The 20,527-nt window shown below is 36.2% G+C and overlaps 4 protein-coding genes across 4 annotated transcripts; all 4 read right to left on the reverse strand.

The window, feature by feature from the left end:
• Positions 1–699: 699 nt before the first annotated feature.
• Positions 700–3,492, reverse strand: LOC105435237 (G-type lectin S-receptor-like serine/threonine-protein kinase LECRK3). Its single transcript, XM_011655279.2, has one exon. It carries the CDS (start codon positions 3,236–3,238, stop codon positions 818–820), a length of 2,421 nt encoding a protein of 806 aa, XP_011653581.2. The 5' UTR covers positions 3,239–3,492; the 3' UTR covers positions 700–817.
• A 2,780-nt stretch (positions 3,493–6,272) lies between these two features.
• LOC101213195 (hypothetical protein) lies at positions 6,273–9,486 on the reverse strand. Its single transcript, XM_004142181.3, has 3 exons — positions 8,795–9,486; positions 7,947–8,667; positions 6,273–7,465 (listed from the first exon to the last, which is right to left on the reverse strand). Exons 1-3 carry the CDS (start codon positions 9,118–9,120, stop codon positions 6,491–6,493), a joined length of 2,022 nt encoding a protein of 673 aa, XP_004142229.1. The 5' UTR covers positions 9,121–9,486; the 3' UTR covers positions 6,273–6,490.
• A 593-nt stretch (positions 9,487–10,079) lies between these two features.
• On the reverse strand, positions 10,080–11,873 carry LOC101212958 (UDP-glycosyltransferase 92A1). The gene has a single exon (XM_004142180.3). The coding sequence runs from the start codon at positions 11,728–11,730 to the stop codon at positions 10,225–10,227; it is 1,506 nt and encodes a 501-aa protein (XP_004142228.1). The 5' UTR covers positions 11,731–11,873; the 3' UTR covers positions 10,080–10,224.
• Positions 11,874–13,993: 2,120 nt separating this feature from the next.
• On the reverse strand, positions 13,994–16,917 carry LOC101208797 (IRK-interacting protein). The gene is made up of 3 exons (XM_004142086.3): positions 16,766–16,917; positions 16,063–16,252; positions 13,994–15,654 (listed from the first exon to the last, which is right to left on the reverse strand). Exons 1-3 carry the CDS (start codon positions 16,801–16,803, stop codon positions 14,140–14,142), a joined length of 1,743 nt encoding a protein of 580 aa, XP_004142134.2. The 5' UTR covers positions 16,804–16,917; the 3' UTR covers positions 13,994–14,139.
• Positions 16,918–20,527: the final 3,610 nt, after the last annotated feature.

A 20,527-nucleotide genomic window follows, 5' to 3' on the forward strand; every position in this document is an offset into this window, starting at 1 on the left:
GTGTTTTAAGCATTTGATTCAATTTACCTTTTTTTAAACCTAAAATGCAATGTAAAAATTTGGGTAAATTCTTTTCTTTCAATAAAATTAGGTTTTTGCACCCGGGTGCTCTGTTTTCGGTCTTCTCAATGAAGAAGCACTTACTTCTCGTGGGTGCTCGGTGTCCCTGATAGCTCTATGGTCCGGAAATGAAATAAAACACATTATTAACCGATGATTAGTTTGTTAGAATTTGTTATCTTCACCCTTCTTGTAACAAACTCTATAAAGTAGAAATAAATAATGAACTCTCTATGAGAACTCAGTAGGAGGAAAAATGAGGAAGAAATAGAGGAAGAAGGCTCATATGTGAATACTCAATATTCTGCTTGATTCAGGAAAAAGATTAATAAAAGTTGCATGGTTGTTTCAAAGTGGACGTAGGGTTTAATAAGTTGAACCACTGTAATTTTGTTGTGTTCTTCTGCTGAAAGTTTCCGTAATGATCTTTATAGATGTTTTCTTTTTAGACCTAGAAATCAGATATGATGCTCAACAAGAGCTTCGCATCATTCCCTTCTTTACACTTTCTTTTCGATTGCATGTCTCGGGCAAGTTGAGGTTAAGAAATAACTTTTGTTGAAATGAGTTAGTGCCTTAATTTCTTTTATCCTGCACGTGCTTAAGTTCATCTTTCAAATTTAACAGCAACAAATAACATTTAGACAGAGATCACAAACTAATTAATATCAATTAGAAATTACATAGATATACGAATATATATATTATTGAGCCACTGGATTATGCATACAAAATGGAAGAAAAGAAAGAGACAGTGCTATTCCTTAATTGCACTAATAAATGAAGATGGGTCAGGAGGAGTCGAAACATCAACTGCACCTTCAAGCATCTGTACCACTTTCTTCATGGATGGCCTTAGCGATGGCTCCTCCTGAATACACCAAATTCCAATCTTAACAAATCTCTCCACTCTCTTCATATCACTCCTTCCTTCTTCATCTTCTCTCATCAACGTCTCCATTTTCCTTTCATTCATGCAATCATAAACCCAATCACTCAGTATCATTTCATCTTCGTTTTCGGTTTCCATTTCAAAATTCTTTCTACAACAGATCATTTCCAGTAACAGAATCCCAAAGCTATAAACATCAACCTTCACAGTAATGGGCAAGCTTCTAAACCATTCAGGAGCCACATACCCTCTCGTTCCTCTAATTGCTGTCATGGTTCGAGTTTGGTCTTTCTTTAGAAGTTTAGCCAATCCAAAATCTGCAATTTTTGCACCATAACTATCATCAAGAAGAATGTTTTGCGGCTTGATATCACAATGAATGATCTGAGTACTGCATTCTTCATGTAAGTAACTTAACCCTCTTGCAATTCCTAAAACAAGTTGAATTCTTGTATACCAAGTTGGTTTTGAAGGCTTAAAAATAAAATCTGCAAGAGACCCGTTTTCCATGAACTCGTAAACCAACATCCTGTGTTCTCCTTCGTTACAAAAACCAACTAACTTAACCAAATTCTTATGGTTTGTTCGAGCAATAGCACTTACTTCAGCTTTAAATTCATTCTCTCCTGATCCTTCCTTCACTATATTCTCCAACTTTTTAACTGCCACCAAGTTGTTGTCATCAACAGAACCAAGAGTCGTCCCTTTATAAACAGTAGCAAATGCACCACTTCCTAGTTGCTCTTTAAATCCCTTAGTGGCTTTGTTCAGCTCTTCATAGCTAAAAGCTCTTAGATTCACACCTAAAATGAAAGGGTCTCCTCCATTAAACTTTAATAATTTCCTTTTGCTGAATCGATACCCGATCAATAAAGTGAGTAGAAATAAGAGAATATTAAGAAATAAAGAGATTCCTAACAAAACTGATCCAATGATTATCTTAGTTTTGTTTTTGCAATTCCTGTCAAGGTTTTGAGATTGCAGAGTTGAATTGCCTCTCCTGACTTTGATAAGAGCTTTTCCTCCCACGCTGTAATCCATTCTCCCAAATGAAAGTGGGAACTTCTTCTTCCAACAATTCCCATCTCTAAAAATGGCTGCCGAACACAAACAATCGTTCAAACATTCGTTTCTGCACCAATCTTCATCGACTGGTAGGTAATGGCCGTAATCAGCTTGAGGCCAATCCGTATTGTCCATAGAAACAAAATCAAAGTCATCAATTTCAGGAAACGCACAGCTTTGAGGAACAAAATTGGGTTTACAACTTTGTGTTACATCATTTGGATCAAACAAGACATACCCTTCAGGACAAGTGCAAAATGGCTTTTGATCGTCCCCAAGCTTGCAGTAGCTATTAAACCCACAAGCTCCACTGTCCGAACCTTGACTAATTGCCAAACAGATGTTGGAAGGAATGGACTTCGACACGGACCAAGCTTTAGGCCAAGATGAATTTCTTCCAGTGCCTCCCCTTGGGTAAATATAATGTCTGAAAACCCCATCATGATCCAAAATTGCTCGCTGGTAGAAAGTTTGAGCCGTGGGATTATTTGATGAGAGAGTGTCGAGAATGGTTTTATTCTCTGCGATGAGAACAATAGAACCAGAGAGGTTGAAGACGACTTGAAAGCCGACGTTCACAGTGTCAGTAGACCAATAATGGTTACTTATTGCATCAGAAGGAAAATTTCTTGTGTAAAGCACGAGATTCCCATCAGTTTGCATATAAAATTCAAATCTCCCACTTGAGTAATTCGTTTCTGAATAAGAAGCAACCAGTTTGTTTCCCTTCTTAAGAATCTGTGACGGTAAAATCGTATCGGTTGGGTCATCGAAGCTTTGCCAAACAATTTCAGAATCGTTAGCAGCGAGAATGAAATTTCCATTATCAAGAAGGACTGCAAAGGAAACAGATTGATTAGTAGCCGTAAAAGTTGAAGACCAGATTTGCTTGCCGGCAGGGTCGTTGAGGACGAGTTGACCACTTGTCTTAAGTAGAACGGTGGAACCCCCCGGCGCCAATTTATCCCGATTAGCAGACCAAACGACGGTTTTTTCATCAATTTTGTTGAACCAAATTGCTAATAAATAGTCTCCCCCTACAGCTTGACGAAAACCGAAAGCAAAATCACCAGAAGCAGAGGACCAGAAGGAATCGCCGGAATGAGCAGTGAGAGATTTTCCCAAAGTTATATTTGGGCTTGTTGTCTGAGCAACGGTAAAAAAAGGCCTAAGAAGTAAAAGAAGAAGAAGAGATGGGAATGGAAAGCAGAGGGAAGCCATGGAAGCAAGAATAGGAAATTACATAAGGAAATGGAAGTGGGTTATTAAGAAAATAGGGAGAGAGAATTGAGGAGGGAATGGCAGGGCAGATTGATTGGAGGTTTTGAGAAGAAAGTTATGGTGAAATGTTTGAAGTTTGAAGAAGAAGACGAAACAGGGGAAGTCAGTCTGGTTGACTTTGAATTCTTTTATTGGATTGAAATTTTTGTTTCATTTTATTATAACTGAAGATTAATTAGTTTATGTAATTAACTATAATACTTGATTATTATTTTGATTAAAATTATGATAAAAAATCCAATTTGGTTTGAATGATTTAATATCTAATTAAAAATTAATTAGAAGCTTGTTTTAGCTTTCAAATATTTTAATTCAAGTAACCTTTCCTTTTTTATATGTAAAACACTTTAAATCTAATCGATATATTTATAATGACAAAAGAATAACTTTGCCTTCAAATTTATTCTTAAAAATACACTATTTGAAATTTCAATATCTACTCGTATGCTTGGTGTGGACAACCAATTTCAATTTACCAATTTATTCCATTATACTATTCCAAGAGAATACTATTTGAAATTTTAATTTCTAGTTTTCTACCCGCATGCTTAGGGTAATGGGTAGTCTTCATTCAAGAAAAAAGATATTTTCTTTATGGATCTTTTAATTTTCTTTTCCTATGGAAGAAATGTACAAAGATATGTACGGTTTAGATTGCATTATTTACTAAATCTTGTATTGACAATTTGACATCGAGGAGCTCTACCTATCTCTTATCTCCAATAACAACTATCTTCCTTAGAGACCATGTTGCCCAATGCCCACCCTGAGTGAACATGGGTAGGTCATAGTGCTTTAAATTCAAATTTGAAATCATTCTTTCATTTTCAAATTGTATTGAGTAGTTGTATATATCCATCTTTCTCCAACTAATTATATTATTAAGATTTAAAAGAATTAGCTTACACCAAACTAGTGTAGACCAAACTCAATAAACTTGTATATGAAAACATTTGAGAAAATTTTATCATATGAATGAATGGAAGAGTCGCAAATCTAACAATTTGATTCAAAATATTAGTATATATAACAACATTTTTTAAAAAATTGTAAATACAACAAAGTTTACAAATATTGGTTTATCAACGATAGAAGTTTATTATTCTACCACTAATAGACTTTGTCGTACACACTTTGTAAAATGCTGTTATGTAGTTTATTATTATTACTAAAATGACTCTCAATTACGATCATACGAATAATTATGAATAATAAAAAAAAAATGAAACTAATTTCAGTTTTATGCCTATGTATCATATAAAGTTGAGTTGAGCCTCTTAAATGGGTTGGTACTCCTATGTCTAATATTTATTTCCGATGTAGAAATACTAAGAATGAGAATCTAATGTGTGACAAAACAGAAGCTAAGAAGCTGTATAATTTCTTATAAATCCAAAGTACTGTTCAATAACATCAAATCTGGACTTCTTGCAATTCCTAACTCATCATGTCAGTGAAATAAAAAGAAGTGAATGCAAGAAACATAGGAATCCAATAGTTCTAAAACCTCCCCATCTAACTTAGTTATCAGTAATCTATAATCAAAAACAAAGAAAGAAACTGCAAAAATTTGGAAAGAGAAAAGAGAGATTGGTTTTGGTTGGTTCAATCTTTTCTCTTTCACTGGCACTCTAAGATGTTTGTACAAAAGAAAAAGGGGGTATACAAAAATTAAACAAATTTAGTAATCCATTACTTGTTCTGCGTGGGATTTGATTTGCTGGGTGGCGCCACTCTTAGACTTGCCTCTGTAGATCTACTACTGTTCATCTTGTTCCCATTAATGGAGAATGAGGAGAGTGAAGAAAGGAGCAATCTTCTTGATTCAATTAGAGCTGCAGTGGGAACAAGATGGGTAGATCTGTGATGGTGGATTCTGATGGGGAAACAGATGAATATAGAGATGAGAACCAAGGCAATGAGACAGACAAGAGCTCCAATCGTCCGAGGAATTTTCATAATGAGTGAGAGTTTACAGATCTGATTTGGAGTAAAAAATGAGCATTTGGGGAAGTTGAGGGTTTTGTGTTTGGTGGGTTGGAATGCAGAAAATGCAGGCAAGTGTGTTTGTTTGTTTGTTTTGTCATTGGAAAACAAACGTGTAGTTAACATTGTGGTGTGTTTTTTCTTTTCTTTCTTTTGTCACATGGGTCATGTGAGCTTATACGGCCCAAGTTTGGCCTAACTTAGTACATTCACTTTGGCTTAGGATGCAATTATGATAAGTAATACTCAACCATTTTGGACCTAACAATCCCAAATTAATAGTAAGATTGCAAAGAAACATTAGCTGAAGACTAAAAGAGAGGTTAGATTTGTAGTGTGAATGTGAAATGACTAGCTGGGTAGTTCATGACTCCTCGAAATCTCTCATTCTTACTGATTGTGAGAGGGTGCAATTCTGTTGGCCCATCAAGATCCTTGAAGCCCTTGTTACGGTGAGAGGTCTAATTGCTTCTAATTGACAACTTTGCTCTTTTCTCTCCCAATTTTTGTTGAGTTTGAATGTAGTGAGCTTATTAATACTTTATCCCATAACTTTCCTTGGTTAGTCATGTGCTCAAGTGCTCTCTTTACTATATTTCTTTTTAACAAATTATATAGGTCACAAAATATCATCTTTAAGAGTTGTAATTCTTGCAAATTATGATATCATTATCAGTTGTGTAGGGCTCATTCTTGAGATTCATATGACATGATTAAGATTCTTATGTTCACATCAAATTATTTGTTAAATCTTGAAATGAAATGCATCTCAATTTCTCCACTAAAACCCATGAAAAAGTTGAACTCGGCTTTTAAGGATTCCATAAATGAGGACAAAGGTGCATGTGAGGTGAGAAGATATTTTCCTCTTAATCTGGGTCGGCCCAGGCTGTCATGGCTTAATGCCATTAGCTTTGGTTAAACTTGAACTCTCTTCTGTCTTTGCACTACTCAATTTGTTCCCATTACTTCAACACAACAAAAAACAAAAACAAAAAATAAAACTTCCAATTTCATTAATCTGGACATGTATATTGTTGAATCAGCCAACCACAAAAAAAGTTCTTTCCTTCATCCCTTTCCCTGTTTCCCCTGTTTTGTAAGCTGTATGGCTGTAATGTAAGGTAAAGAAAATGGAAAACAGTTACAAGACAACTACATAATTTACATTATACAATAAGAATGAATCATAATTAACTAACTAATCTATCTCCTTGAACGCTTCTGTGGTTTACTATTGCTCACTTCCTCCCTTTGCTGCCTCTTTACTGTCACTGTTTCTGTTTTCTTCGGCGGCCTCCCCACTGCTTTCTTCCCTCTCCCTCCTCCACCTCCTCCTCCGCCACTCCGTCGTACCCTTTCTCTTTTCCCTTCCTTCTGCCTCTTCACTTTTCTCTTCCCTTCCTCTTCCTCTTCCTCTTCCTCCTCTTCTTTTATACACTCATTCTCTGAAGCATCACCATCTTCTTCTGCAGCTTCATTTGGAGAATTCTGCTTCATTCTCTTCAAGAAGCTTACAGCCCCTTGCTTTTTCTTCGTCACTCTCTCTTTCTTTTCCATTCTAACCTCCATCCCATCGTGAGAGCTCAATTCGTTTCCTCCGTATTCGTGTTTCACTTCCCCATTGTTTTTACTCGTCGATGATGTTCTTGAGCTTCTCTGCCCTGAATTAGCCGGTGTCGGAGTGGATGTAGGTCTTAGTCTCTCTTTTGAATTCAACCCCTTCTTCCATGTACCCTTCTCGTATATTTTAATCTCAGAAGAATCAGACACCTTGGGTTTCACTTCAATATCTCTTGAGTTCTTATCGACTTTTTTGCAATCCGTCGCAACAGAGTCGCGTTTTCGACACCCCACTATGGTAGTAGTAGATGGTTTGGTAGTAGGCTTTGACGATGGAAGAGAAAGATCCGTTTCTTGCTTGGGTTTTGATTTAAGGACAATGGGTTGGGGTTTATCTATATGGTCTTTCATATCTTTCAATACGAGAGCTCGAAGCTTAAGTGCTGCACCATTTTCAGGGGAAGATCTGTGGAAGAAAATGATGGCATTGTTGAAAAGGAGGAGGAGATCTCGGAAGAACCGGTGAATTGAATCCGCATACGCACCTTTAACCACTCGACAACGAATCGTTCTCAGATCAATATGTTGGCGTATCAAATTTTTGTATCGATCAGATTCCTGCAGCCAAATTAAAACATCGGAAAATTGTAAGTGAGAATGTCAGACCCACCACCAGTTCCTCTGCCCCCCCACTACTAAACCATCACTTTCAACTACTACCGACTCGGGTTGAACCGGACTAGATTTGATTTAGCGATTGAAACGACGCAGTTTCACTAACGGAAGGATATACGGCGGTACTCCACCGTTTTGCGATGACAAGGCTCGAATTCCACGTACGCCCAGAGCATGTCACCTAACTGTCCTATTGTAAGGACCAAAATACCCTCTATATGTAGGTGTGAATGACAAGAAAGTCCTTTTAACGTATCCAAGGTGGCAAGTACATAGCCGTAGATTTAACATCCACCTGGACGACCTGAGGACGAATCATCAAGGCCGTTCATAATGATAATGTGATTCCTACTTTCTTTACACGTTACTTTTTCTTATCCAGTGTTGAGAGAGAGAGAGAGAGAATTAATGGAGGGAAACGCACCTGGCTCCGTAGGCGGCGCTCGAAGGTAGAGCCAAGCTGATGGGAGCGAATGATGTCAAGAAGTTTGAGCAAGGGTTCGGTTTTGACGGCTAAGGCCTTCGGCTTGGGCTTGGCGGGAGAAACCTCGGGCTCTTCGCCGCTACTATTACGACACCGTTTCCTTTGAGACAAGCTGCCTGAGCTTTGCACGTCGCTGCTTTGCTGCTTCGACACCGCTCCTTCTTTCCCATCTTGCTTCGACTCGCTCACCGATTCCCACGCTTCGTTCGAATCAACCACCGCCGCTTTCAAATTCCCCCAATTTCTTTCTTTCTCTCTCCGTTTATATCCTCCGCTCGACTTCTTTTCTCTTTCTGGCTTTGCTTCTGGGTCTGGCTCCGGCTCCGGCTCTTGTCCTGCGCTCTCGAATGACCACTCTCTCCCCGGTTCATCTCCGGTTTTGGGAGGCCCGGTTTCTTCCATCTTTGACATATTGACTGATTCGATAATCGGGTTGTCCTCAACGACGCCGTTCTGTCGAACATCGTCTTTTTTACTTGTAGAATTGGATTCGTTGAGGGATCGGTTCTCGCGATCGTCGGAGTCGTCTCCAGAGGCGGCGGGATTTTGTAGGTGGAGATTTGTTTTGGCTTTGTCGGTGTCCAGATCAGATCCCTCAGGGGATTGGTTGGAACTCCGGTCTCTCTCCTCCTCCAATCGCTTCACCTTCATTTCCAATGACCTGTTGGCAGAAACAAAAAAGAAAAAAGAAAAAAGAAAAAAGGAGGGAAAGATAGATGTTTAGATCTCTGAACTGAGTTATAATGAGTTGGAGTCAGATCTCTGAGTGGAAGAGCAAAGAATTTTACACGATCAATACATCCCGTCGTTCAACATCACGGCGGAGTTCCTGGACTCGAATCTTTCTCAACTCGTCGAGCATAGGCATGAGAGTGGTGGGATCAGAATCAGAATCGAGGACGTTTTGAGAGAGGAATCGACGCTTGAGGTCATAAAACTTGTTCCTACAATCTTGGGGAGTTAGAGAAGAAGAGGATTGATGAGAGCATCTATTGTGTATTTCCATGGCGACTGATTCCCAACTGGCGGTTCCATGGCGGTTCACGGCGGAGGCTAACAAAAGCTCCTCCAACGTGCCCCATCGTTTGGCGTTGGTTTCGCGTTGCTTAACCATGTTTGAAGCCACTCTCACGTCATCATTGGCATTCGAATTTAGGGTTTATGGCGAATTCAATTCAAAAAAATAAAATAAAATTGAATAAGTAAATCAATAAATAAATCCAAAAGCCCTTTTCTCTCTTTCTCTCTTTCTCTCTTTCTCTCTCTTTTAATTTTTTCAATCCTAATTTTATTTTATTTTGGTTGTTTGTTTCGTTTGTAGCCTTTTCTTGTGTATATTTGAGTTTTAGAAAGAAGAATTTGTTGTCATTTCATTCTTTAAAATTTTTAATTTTGTGTGAGATTTGCTTCCCATAAATATTTGGCCTCTTTTTCATCCATCATCCTCTTTGCAACCCCACACCACCCTCCCTTTGTAAAATAGAACTATATACTATTCAATTTTCACAATTTCAACAACAACAATAAAGAGATCCGAATGCTATCGTTTTACACTTCATACGCAACCCAAAAATGGAATAAATAAGAGGTTTACATCATAGTTTGAATTAGAAAATTCATCTATTTAACTTCTTCTCTAAATTACAAATTCAACTAAAGTTTATGTGTTGTATTCAAAATGAAAAATAGTTGGGAAATAGACCTAAAAAGAAAAGCATATACTACTGTAGGGGTTGGTTGGTTGGTTTGAGGGCGTGATTTGAGTTTTCATTTATAATGTTTAGAATATGAATTTACTTGGGTGCTTCTACCTTATTTCATCACCATTTTCATTTGGAAGATTTTTCAGTATTTTTAAACTCTTTTCTTTCTCTTTCATACTCCGTTTGTCCTTCCCAATGAGTAAAAAAAGAGAAGCTGATTTTTAACCTGTCTCCAACAATTTTTTATGTTAAAGAAATTTTGAATGGATGGAAATTATATAGCAAATTGATGAATAAGTAAATTTAAAGTCTATATAGCTCCCTATTTTTCCCCTTCAATTTAATTTTACTATATTTATACTTTTCTTTTGTTAAAAGTTGTTTTTATTTAGACTAAGTCAAATATTATTACTTTTAAACTTTAAATTTTCTTAGGAATTGCAATCAAATAAGTTATTACACTTGCACCAAATTTGATATGCAATAGTTTTCACTTACTTTACCTATTAACTACCTTAATTTGCTATATTTGAAAATAAAATCATATCTTTCATCTCCCTGTGCTGTTTTGCATCACTCAAGAAATCATGGAATGATTTAGCAGAAGATCCATTGAAGCCTTCCCTTTGTTTCCATGCCTTCTCCATTGTCTCTTTAACTTTCCTTGCAGTTCTCCTCATCATCTCCTTCTTCTCTCCCATCACCTCTTCTATCTTCTTCACTATATCTTCACTCTTCACTTCGCTTTTCTTTCCTCTCCCCACCTCCACACATACCCCCATTTCCTCCTCTAAATATTTCGCGTTGAAGAACTGCTCTGCCGCCAGTGGCCACCCCATCACCGGCACTCCGTTCCCTAGTGATTCTATCACCGAGTTCCATCCACAGTGTGATAGAAATGCCGATACTGCTCTGTGCGATAGAATTTCCACTTGGGGTGCCCAGTTCTGTACCACTAAACCCCTTCCTGTTGCTCTGTTTCGCTCTTCGAACCCTTCCGGCAGCCATTCCTCCCCCTTGAATTCTGCGTTTATGTCCACCTCCATCGGTGGTCGTACTACCCAGATGAAGTTCTTCTGGCTGCCTTCTAGCGCTTTCCCCAATTGCATCATTTGCGACGATGAAATCGTGTTCATCGACCCAAACGAAACGTACAAAACAGAGCTCGATGGCTTCGAATCCAGCCATTTTAGAATGGTTTCTCTTGTAATTACTCCTCTTGTATTCCCAATACGATCCCGGCTCTTTAATCCCAATACAAGTGGGCCGATTGGACGAACACGAAGCCCCGGGAACTTACGCCTGAAATACGACAACCCAATTTGATCAAACTCCTCGACTGTGTTGAAAAGCAAGCTCTGTGAGTCCACCCACGCCGATAAATTTTCCCTCTGGAAAATCGACCAACCGTCTTCACCGTCAGCTTCTGCGATGTTCGTCGGCAACTGGGTCTTATGAAGCTTAACGGTACCTTCTTTAAAATCCGGCAGAGAGAAGTGGTGGGCGACGACTTTCCGATGAGGAAGGTTGAGCCAAAGAGAGACGTAGCAAGCGAGGCCAAAACCACCAGCACCGCTAAATATTGCGTGGTAGACGCCGAGTTGTTTGGCCACATTAGCAGTCCAACCAAGAAAGATATCGGAGATGATACAGAGTGGAGGACGGCCATGGCAGCGAGCTGTGAGAGCTTGAATGGCTTCTTTGAAAGAGGATTTGAACTGGAGAGAAGCGGAAGCTTGAAAAAGACGAAGGATGAGGTGATAAGGAAGGGTATCGGAGTTTTCAGAAGCCGGTGGAAGGCCATAGGAGGAGCTTGAGAAAGGGATTTCAAGAAAACGAATAGAAGAAGATGAAGGAAGAGAGGCTCGGAGTTTCTTAAGGTTCAAAGGAGTGTTTACAAAGTAAATAGCGTAATTGGTGTTTAGTTGTTCAATCTGGAGAGCTAAAGCTAGAAATGGAATGATATGGCCTTGACCCATGAACGGGAATAGCACAATGCTTTGTTTTTCATCATCCTCCATTGTTGATACAGAAGGATGCTAGGTAGAAGAAGAAGAAGAAGATGGGAATTGGTTGAACTCTTTCCATGTGACCATATGATATATAAATAGAGTCTTTTCACGTGGGTAAGTCTTCTTTTCGTTCCGTACTCCAATTCTTGTTACCAAATTTGTAGAGACTTCTTTCTAAGCCTATTCTCTTAAAACATCCTTCTTCAATTTGCGAATACCAACATTATTGTTATTTCTACGGCGACAATAACAACAACAAACTTTGGTAATATCATGTCAATTAAAATCACTTTTAACTTTCCCAATATCATCCATTCTTATAGTAACTATAGTTTCATCAAATGTGTAAATATGTGGAAGTATTACATTAAATTTTAAGTAAAAGAGTATATGTGTTTATGATTAAAAATTTAAACCCTTCATAAATTAAATTTTCAAATTTTACTATTAATGTGTTGGGTTAAGTTCTATTTGAATTTGAATTGTATACTTTGAATCTCATTTTAAAGTTTATGAGTTTAGGTAGAATTGTAGATTGTTTATTATTATTATTATTATTATTATATAGTAGAATTTTTGTTCTTTGCCAGTGATTCTATTTTCTTTTTAAATGCATATATCCACACATCTTGTAGCCCAACCATTAAGCATACAACCAAACAACCATAAAATCGACATTACAATCAAAACACACCACGAACATATATGAAAAAATACCACTAAAACTGAAAGTGCCAACTTTTTCATTATCATCCTTACTCAAATACGTCATTAAAAAAATGTGAAGTAAGTGTTTATCAGATATGAGCATTACTTGGAGTCTCCAAGATAAGAGAAGAGGTAGGTCAGGGACCCCATCAAAGACCAAAAAGTAAGGTCTTATATGCTCGACATAAATGATTCTCAAAATAATATGTTCAAAATAATTAGAAAATAATTTTGAAGAAAAGTTTAATCTAAATAACTATCAATGGAATGACAAATTGAAAAGTATTGCTTGGAGCAAAGGGCGGCTTGCATTGCAATGCAAAGGAAACTCACTTTAGAGCTTCAAATCAACAATCCTTCTACAAAAGTCAAAGCAAACTAAGAAACGTTACCACAATTAGTTTGATCTTTAAAATTACTAACGACTAGAAATAAACTCTTAAATTAAGTATAATCTTTGCTACACCATGTATGCAGATAGTAGTTGCTTGCAATCTCTCTGCAATGAACAACAATATTTTGATAGATTGTAACGGTTTTCAAAATGAATTTTCAAACTTAGCCTAAATATAATGGAATTGATTATTCATTCACTCCAGCCATGAAGTACAATTTTACTTGTAGTTCTAAAGAAAAAAAGGTCAAGTTCTCTCCTCACTTGAGCAGTGGCTTTTAGAAGAGTAAACCAAAAAAATTGGACATAATTGATCAACTCAAAACTTGGGTTTTTCTCCTTTAACCCTCTTGGATCTCAACTTGACCTTGTCCTCGAAACATAAATCATTTAGGTATTTGTCATTTTCGTGTTATTTGAGTTTATAATCTTACAGTATAAGGAGATTTGCTAAACTCTCTAGTACACACTATTAACATTGGAAGATCCGACTAAAAGTATTAGAGCATACATATGAACGTATAATTGAAAAACAAAATGACTCCACACACAACCTCCGGTCAATCTCTTATTTCAAATAGAAACAAAGGAACTTAATTTGCTATACATGCAACCGTATGTATAATCCACACTTCTCTCATGAAAATTTGTTGGGGGATTTTTGCAACATCACACTACCAAATTAGGTACTCTTCAATGGGCCACTATTGCACCTAATTCAAATTGGGCATTCTTCAATGGGCGATTGCTATACACCTAATTCCTCACTTCCTCTTTCTCTAATATAAATAATTGTTTTTTCTATCATGTGGTCATGTGGTCATGTGGCAGTGTGTTATTGGATAGCTATGTGAAGAGAACCACCTAAGGTTTAGGTTTTCTTTTTCTTCTTCAATATGGAAGGTTTTAGATAATTCAAGCAACCCTCCAAATTGAGATTCTTGTTTTAGCAGTGAATCATTGGATTGGATGTAACCTTATAAGATAAGGTTCCATAGTTACCATATGAGATGGTTCTTCCAACTTTAGCACAACCTCAACATCAACACCCAAGTTGGATATACATGCATTAACCTTAATCTTTCACTTAACTTGATTGATTTTCTACCTCTTTTCTTATCTATATATGACAGCTTAACAATTCTGCCTGCAAAAATGCAACGACCTTGATGGCATGAATATGAAGAAGTATATAAGATGATCACCTTAACAATTAAACACCAACATATGAACATCTAATTGAGTTGAGATGTTAAATAACTTTTGAGGAAATCTCAACAAAAAGGGCATTAAAGAACAATCCTCGAACATTTTAATTAAGCAAGTGACTTATACCTGCAAACTACTTTACACCTTAAAATTTTATCTTGTACATAAAACCCTGGCATCACCATGATCTTAACCCGGCTCGGTCCATTTTTCTGCCTCTCTGCGAACACGTCGTCCATGTAACTCGAATCGAAGCTTCTGTTCTCTTCTACTCTCAGGATTTTAAGTGGTGGATCGAACGAGAAGGCGAGCAAGTGAAGCAGCCAAATGCATTTGCCTGCTACGAAGAATGCTTGAAGCAGTTGCTCTGGCCATGGTCTGGTCCAATTCAGAGTTGTGATTATGCAACTCATTTTCTGATCACAGAACTTGCTGAACTCTTCACTGTAGTATTTTGTTCCCTTCCTTAACACTTCATTCCAGCTGAGATTTCGCAGGGCCACAAACGATGAGAATTGTGCTTGGCGATCTTGGTGAGGGTCTAGCAGCTTGGGGGAGCCATTCTTTTGAAACACACAGTTCTCAAAATCTTGGTAGAGTGCCTGATTGATAATAGCTTCCAAATGGTACAGCACTGCTCTTGAGTACTTGGAGTTTAGGGATAACTTGTAAGGTTGTAGAATTAAGTTCAAATTCTCCATTAGGGTATTGTCAGTTTCTTCAATCTGGCTTACAAGTGTTTTGCAGAATTGTTTTACTGATAGCCTTGCTTCTGATACTATTTGCAAGAAGCCTTCCACCATCACTTCCTCGCTCACCGGCATTCGATTCTCTTCGTTCATCCCCGAGGTTGATGTTATTCTCTTATGCAAATTAGTAGCAGTTTGGAGATCTCTTGCATTTGTTGCTTGCTTCAAAGCTCTCTTCAATTCCTCACAGTAATTCTCTAAGCCCTCCAGCTTCTGCCTCAACTCACCTAAAGACGTCTTCATCTCGCTAACTTCCATCAACGCAGCATCACGTGTCTCGTTAGCATTGATCAATTCTTTCTTCAATGTTTCAATTGACACTATCCCCAAATCCTTAAATATCTGAGAGACATCCTCTGACTCCGTCCTGTTTGGGGAATTCTCATACTTATTCTTCTTTTTTAACCGTGGAAACAACCTCGAAATCACTCCCCTACTTTTCGGTTGCGATTGAGTAGACAAGTGAGAATCTGTCAATGGCACTATGGTGTTTGAAAGCCTGCTATTCTTTGCTGTATTGTCGGTCTCCTTTGTAATAATCGCAGGCCTGCATCGGTTGCATGAAGAAACCGATTTCGAGTCCCCCAAACTATTCCTCCTTGATGATTTGAAGTAATCATTTGCAGGTGATGTTTGAAAAGAAAATCCAGTGAGAGGCTTATGATCCTCAGCAGGACAAATGTGAGGTTCTAAATTGGTAAAGTCAGAAACCAGGCCTTTTGAAATCTCCTTCTTATAATCGGATAAAACCGTTTCATCATCATTTCCTCCTCCTCCACCACCTCCTAATCCATACTCATCCCAGCTTTCTGAAAAAGTCCCAATTCTCATAGGAACTTGATGGTATCCATTCGTTGGCTCATCTTCATAACTCTGTTAAAGAGATTTCCAAAATTCAAATAAACTTCGCCAAAACCCATGTTTTTAATTACTCACCAAACAAATTGTCTCAACCTTTGACTGACAGTTAACCCCTCATAAATGTAAATTGTTAGTCTAAATCTTTTCGTACACAGCCACCAAAACATACCCAAAATTTCAAAATTATCAATTAAACCAACCAAGAGAAAATGACAGAAAGAGAAAGACGGTGGATCCTAAAATGTCCTCCTAAACTCAAGAGGAGAAGAAACCCATTAAATGCTACCCATAAATTCCCATCCATGTGAGTAATGCAGATAAGATCCGTTAATCATAATCAAACAATCATATACAATTCATAGTTTTAAATTTATTTTTTCTTTAAAAAAAAAAAGAAAGAAAGGTAGAAGTTGAACTCACAGGGGTGAAAACAGGGTAATCTTGAGCAGAGAATTGAGAGACAGGAGAAGGTGAAGGGAATCGCAGGTTAGAAGGACTACTTCCTTGCATAAGAGCAGCGTGAAGAGCTCTCAACTCGACAGCTTTAGCAATGGCAGCTTGAATTTCTTGACGACTAACATCACCAGCGTTGTGAAACATTTTGGTAGCACTGGTTGCAGCCATAAGAAACAGAGCTTAGCATAGACCCAGAAGAGAATTGAAGAGAAAGATACAAACTTTCAATTTCTAGCTAGAGAGTGAAAAGAAGAGAGAGAGAGAGAGGCATTGAGAAGAAAAAGATGGGTTGAATTGAGAGAGAGCCATGGCTGAAAATCCAAAGAGGGAATGAATGGAATGATAGCATGTGAAGGAGAGAGAAGAAGAAGAATGTGGGTGTGGAAAAATGGGTAACATTTCTGAAGAAAAGAGGCTCAGAGTAGTTCCAATTTTAACCGTATATGTAATATGGCCCTCTCCTCTCCTCTCCTCTTCTCTCCTCTCCTCTCCCTCTCCCTCCCACAATCATCTCATCACTTTTCAACACCATTCACCAAATTGCCCCTTTAATCCCCATTTCTCTCACAATATTCTAATCCATCAACGCTTATCCTCCAACCTATACTAAATCTAAATTCATTTTAAACGAAAAAGAAAGAAGAGAATGGAGTTTGTATATACATACCTTAAAAACCACTTTACAAGACATGTAAATGATAGCATGTCTCATGTTTCATGATGATACCTTTTGATCACATGTAAAACTTTCTAAAATCCCCTAATTTCATAAAGCACTTAGGGGTGAGGGGAGGGGAGGGAAGGGGAGGGGAGGGGAAGAAAATCATTTTCCATTGACTTTTTGTGCGTGTGTGTGTGTGTGTTTTTTACACTAGAATGAAGAAGCATATAATATAAAGATGGGTTTGGGTTTGGGTTTGTATAGGAATATTAAAAAGAAAGCATATATATCCTAAAGCAAAATAGAGAAGAGACAAATGATGTAAAATGGGGATGATTGATTGAATTGAATTGAAATGAAAAGAAAAGAGTTAAAATTGAATATATGTTTGTATGATAATAAGAGGTTTGTTGGTAATAAGAGAAAAAGAAAGAAAGAAAAGGAAGGGACATAGCAACTACCAACAAAAGCATCCAAAACCTTCCAAAAGCCTCACCCTCATCCCCACTCCCACCATCTTATCTTTCCCCAATATATTTGCAAATTAAAGCAAGTTAGAAAGGGTTTGATGCAAAACTTTAGGTTAAGAAATAAAATTAAAGTAACATCTCTTTCTCAAAAAGAGCAACAAAGTTTAATAATTAGTGAAACACTAATATCTGTTTTGTTGTGAAGAGAGATTAAGGATAGTTCAAATAATGCATTATCATTTTGTTAATTGATTAATGTTAATGTGTTAAGTAAGGAGATGATGTTAAAATGGGGCCAATATGACACATATCCCTTTGTTTCCTATCAAACATAATGAAAGAAGAAAACTCAAAGCTGAGTTTTTTCCCCATATGCTTTTTATTGACTTTTATAAAGTAATTATCAATGTGAATATATCAATATGGTTAGGTGAATGTGGTAGGTTTCATTCTTCTTCTTCTCTTTAAAATTCTCCTCTCCTTTTGATCAATTTCTAACTTTCCTGACCCTATCTATTTTTTTCAATATATATTTTACTTATAACCAAAAAAAAAAAAAATGTAACCATAAAGAGAACAATGTACAACGTTACGTTATTAGAGATAATAATGTATTATTATAGAATAGAGATGCTTCTAAAGCTTAAAGAAATTATATAGTGCGCACTCCCCCAAACTTAGGTTTTCGTGAGAGGTTGTCCTCAAGCCTCCACTAAGGCATGTCATCGTTGGACTCTATTGTGCATGATCGTTTAAAACAATCCTATAACATATTCAAAGTATTTGACATGAAAACATTTAGAAACGAGAATAATAATTTTACCTTATTTCTTATGATCTACACATGTATGTGTATGTAACTTTCTAATGATGCACCCCACCAAAGTAAAGGGGACTCCAAAAGAAAAGGCATCCAAGTCAATGTATATGATTTTTATTACATAAACAAATCATTATGATCCCTTTCTTTAAAAAAAAATATCACTAAAAAAGTTATAATTATTGAAAGAAAAGTAATTTATGGATCAATAATTCATAGTGCCCTAAGCTAAGGTGGAAAATTGGAGTTAAAGGTAAGTAATTAAGAGTAGTACAACACAAACACCTCAAAACTTTATGTACATGAATTAAAATAAGAAACACTTTAGTGAAATGTTTTTAATTAACAAATAAATATGATCATAGAAGAAGAAGAAGCACATGGGAATCACTATATATATATATAAGTATTTTGATCATATGGTGTAAAGAGAGAGAGAGAGTTTAGGGTTTGGGCATTGGGGAGGGAATGATTGCATATAAAAAATGTGGTCTCTCTAACACATTGTAACATTGTCAATGCAAAGTCAGCATCATACACACATAACATAGCATAACATATAGCTTTTGCAATTAATTTTGAATACATAGGAATATTTTGACACTTATATTTATTATGATTTTATATTATAGTTTTTGAAACTATAAAGTAGAAAGTAGAAAGTAGAAAGTAGAAAGTAGCCTTTTTCTTTTTAGTAGCTTAACTATGTAATTTTTTAATGGGTTTGTCTTCTTACATTTTGGGAGGTTCTGCCAGAGAATTATTCTCATTTGCTTTCACAATATTAACAATATATATATGTGTGTGTGTGTATGTATGTATTTGTGTATATATATATATGTATGTATTCATATTTTGATGTATTCATAGTTTGCTCCCATATTGTTATATATCTAATTTCTCTTAAATTGATTAATTTCCCTGGGATCATAAGTGATTAACTATTTTATCAAATTTTACTCAAAGCCAAAATTTGTTGACAGTTGGTTTTTAAATTTCATAGACACTTATATTTTTTTATGGCTTTTAAATGTGATGAATACTCATACTCTTGACGGTTTTAAACTGTCGTGAACATTTATATTCTTGACAGTTTTTAACTGTATGAAAATTTGTATACTTGACGTTTATAAAACGTCAAAGTTCATTATTCTTGATGTTTTTATCATCCGTCAAGAACTTCGATTTTCTTGAGGTTGGCTTCAATGACGATTGTTTTGAAATCGTAAAGAATAACAATTCTTGACAGTTTAAAAACTTCAAGAGAGTATGTTTTTATAGTAGTGAATAATCCTCATTTTTTCTTATAATTATATTCTAATTACCTTATCTTCAAACCTAAGTAATATCACGTTTTTTGTTACGAGCTTTAAAATATAATGACTAAATTATTACCTAATAAAGTTTATTGAAAACAATGGAACTAAATCATTAAAATTTATAGACTAAAAATAAGTTTTAACCAAAAAGTTTATGTATTCTTGTTCTAAATTCATACTTGTATTTTTTTAAAAATGATTGTTTTTACTACGTTACAAAATGAATTCAATATGATTCTTAGTTAAGTATATAATATAATGCATGTAATTATAACGGGTATCAATTTTTAAGATAATAATTAAGTGTATAAAAACAATAGGATAAAGTTATATGGTAATTACATTTTGTAATGAATTATAATTTATATGGTAAGGTATGAAAATTAGTGATGTGTGGTTTCGGCAAATAGTGTTGATATGTCTTTACTTTTGTTTGGACACTTCCAATTACTCTAACACTCTATTCTTTTCTTTTGTATTTTACTTCTCCCTATCCATAATCAAACCAAAAATTCCATTAATCCTATTTTTCTTAACATAATAATCATTGTTAAAGAAAAAAATGTGTAATTTGTATTATAAATGTTAATATAATAATGTAAATGTTCATTAGTGTGGTTAGGTCTTCTCATTCAATCCTCCAACATTGATGTCATGTGTCTATAAGAGACTCACGCTTAGTGGTTATGTAACTCACTTCATGCTTGTCTAATTACCTATAAATAGTGACATTTGGTGGGTTTATAAGTATGAACATATTAGAGAGAATTTGTATTTCACACATAAGCTAGGTTATCTCTTAAGGCTTAATGAGTCAACACATGTATTTCACAAGTTGTTGTTCTTCAAATTTTGAGGCACGACCATGACCTTATCATTATTGGCCAATAAAGTTGGTGTGAGCTTTTGACTCTCAAACCATTTTCTTCTGAAGAGCCAAAATAGGTCAAAGTACTCTCCATTCATCACATAGAGAAGGTCGGTCTCTACCCTCATCATTGGTTGAAGTTGAGGACAATGAAAGATTGGTTTAATTTAGGTTTTTGACCCGAACCAGCCTCTTCTCAAAACTCAATTAGATTGTAGTATGCTTCATTCACCAAACGAAAAAAGTCAATTTACCATTGGTTTTTATTATTAATTTTCTTTTGGCCTCCAA

The sequence above is a fragment of the Cucumis sativus genome, chromosome 4, assembly GCF_000004075.3.
Source record: "Cucumis sativus cultivar 9930 chromosome 4, Cucumber_9930_V3, whole genome shotgun sequence".
Lineage (NCBI taxonomy): Eukaryota > Viridiplantae > Streptophyta > Magnoliopsida > Cucurbitales > Cucurbitaceae > Cucumis > Cucumis sativus.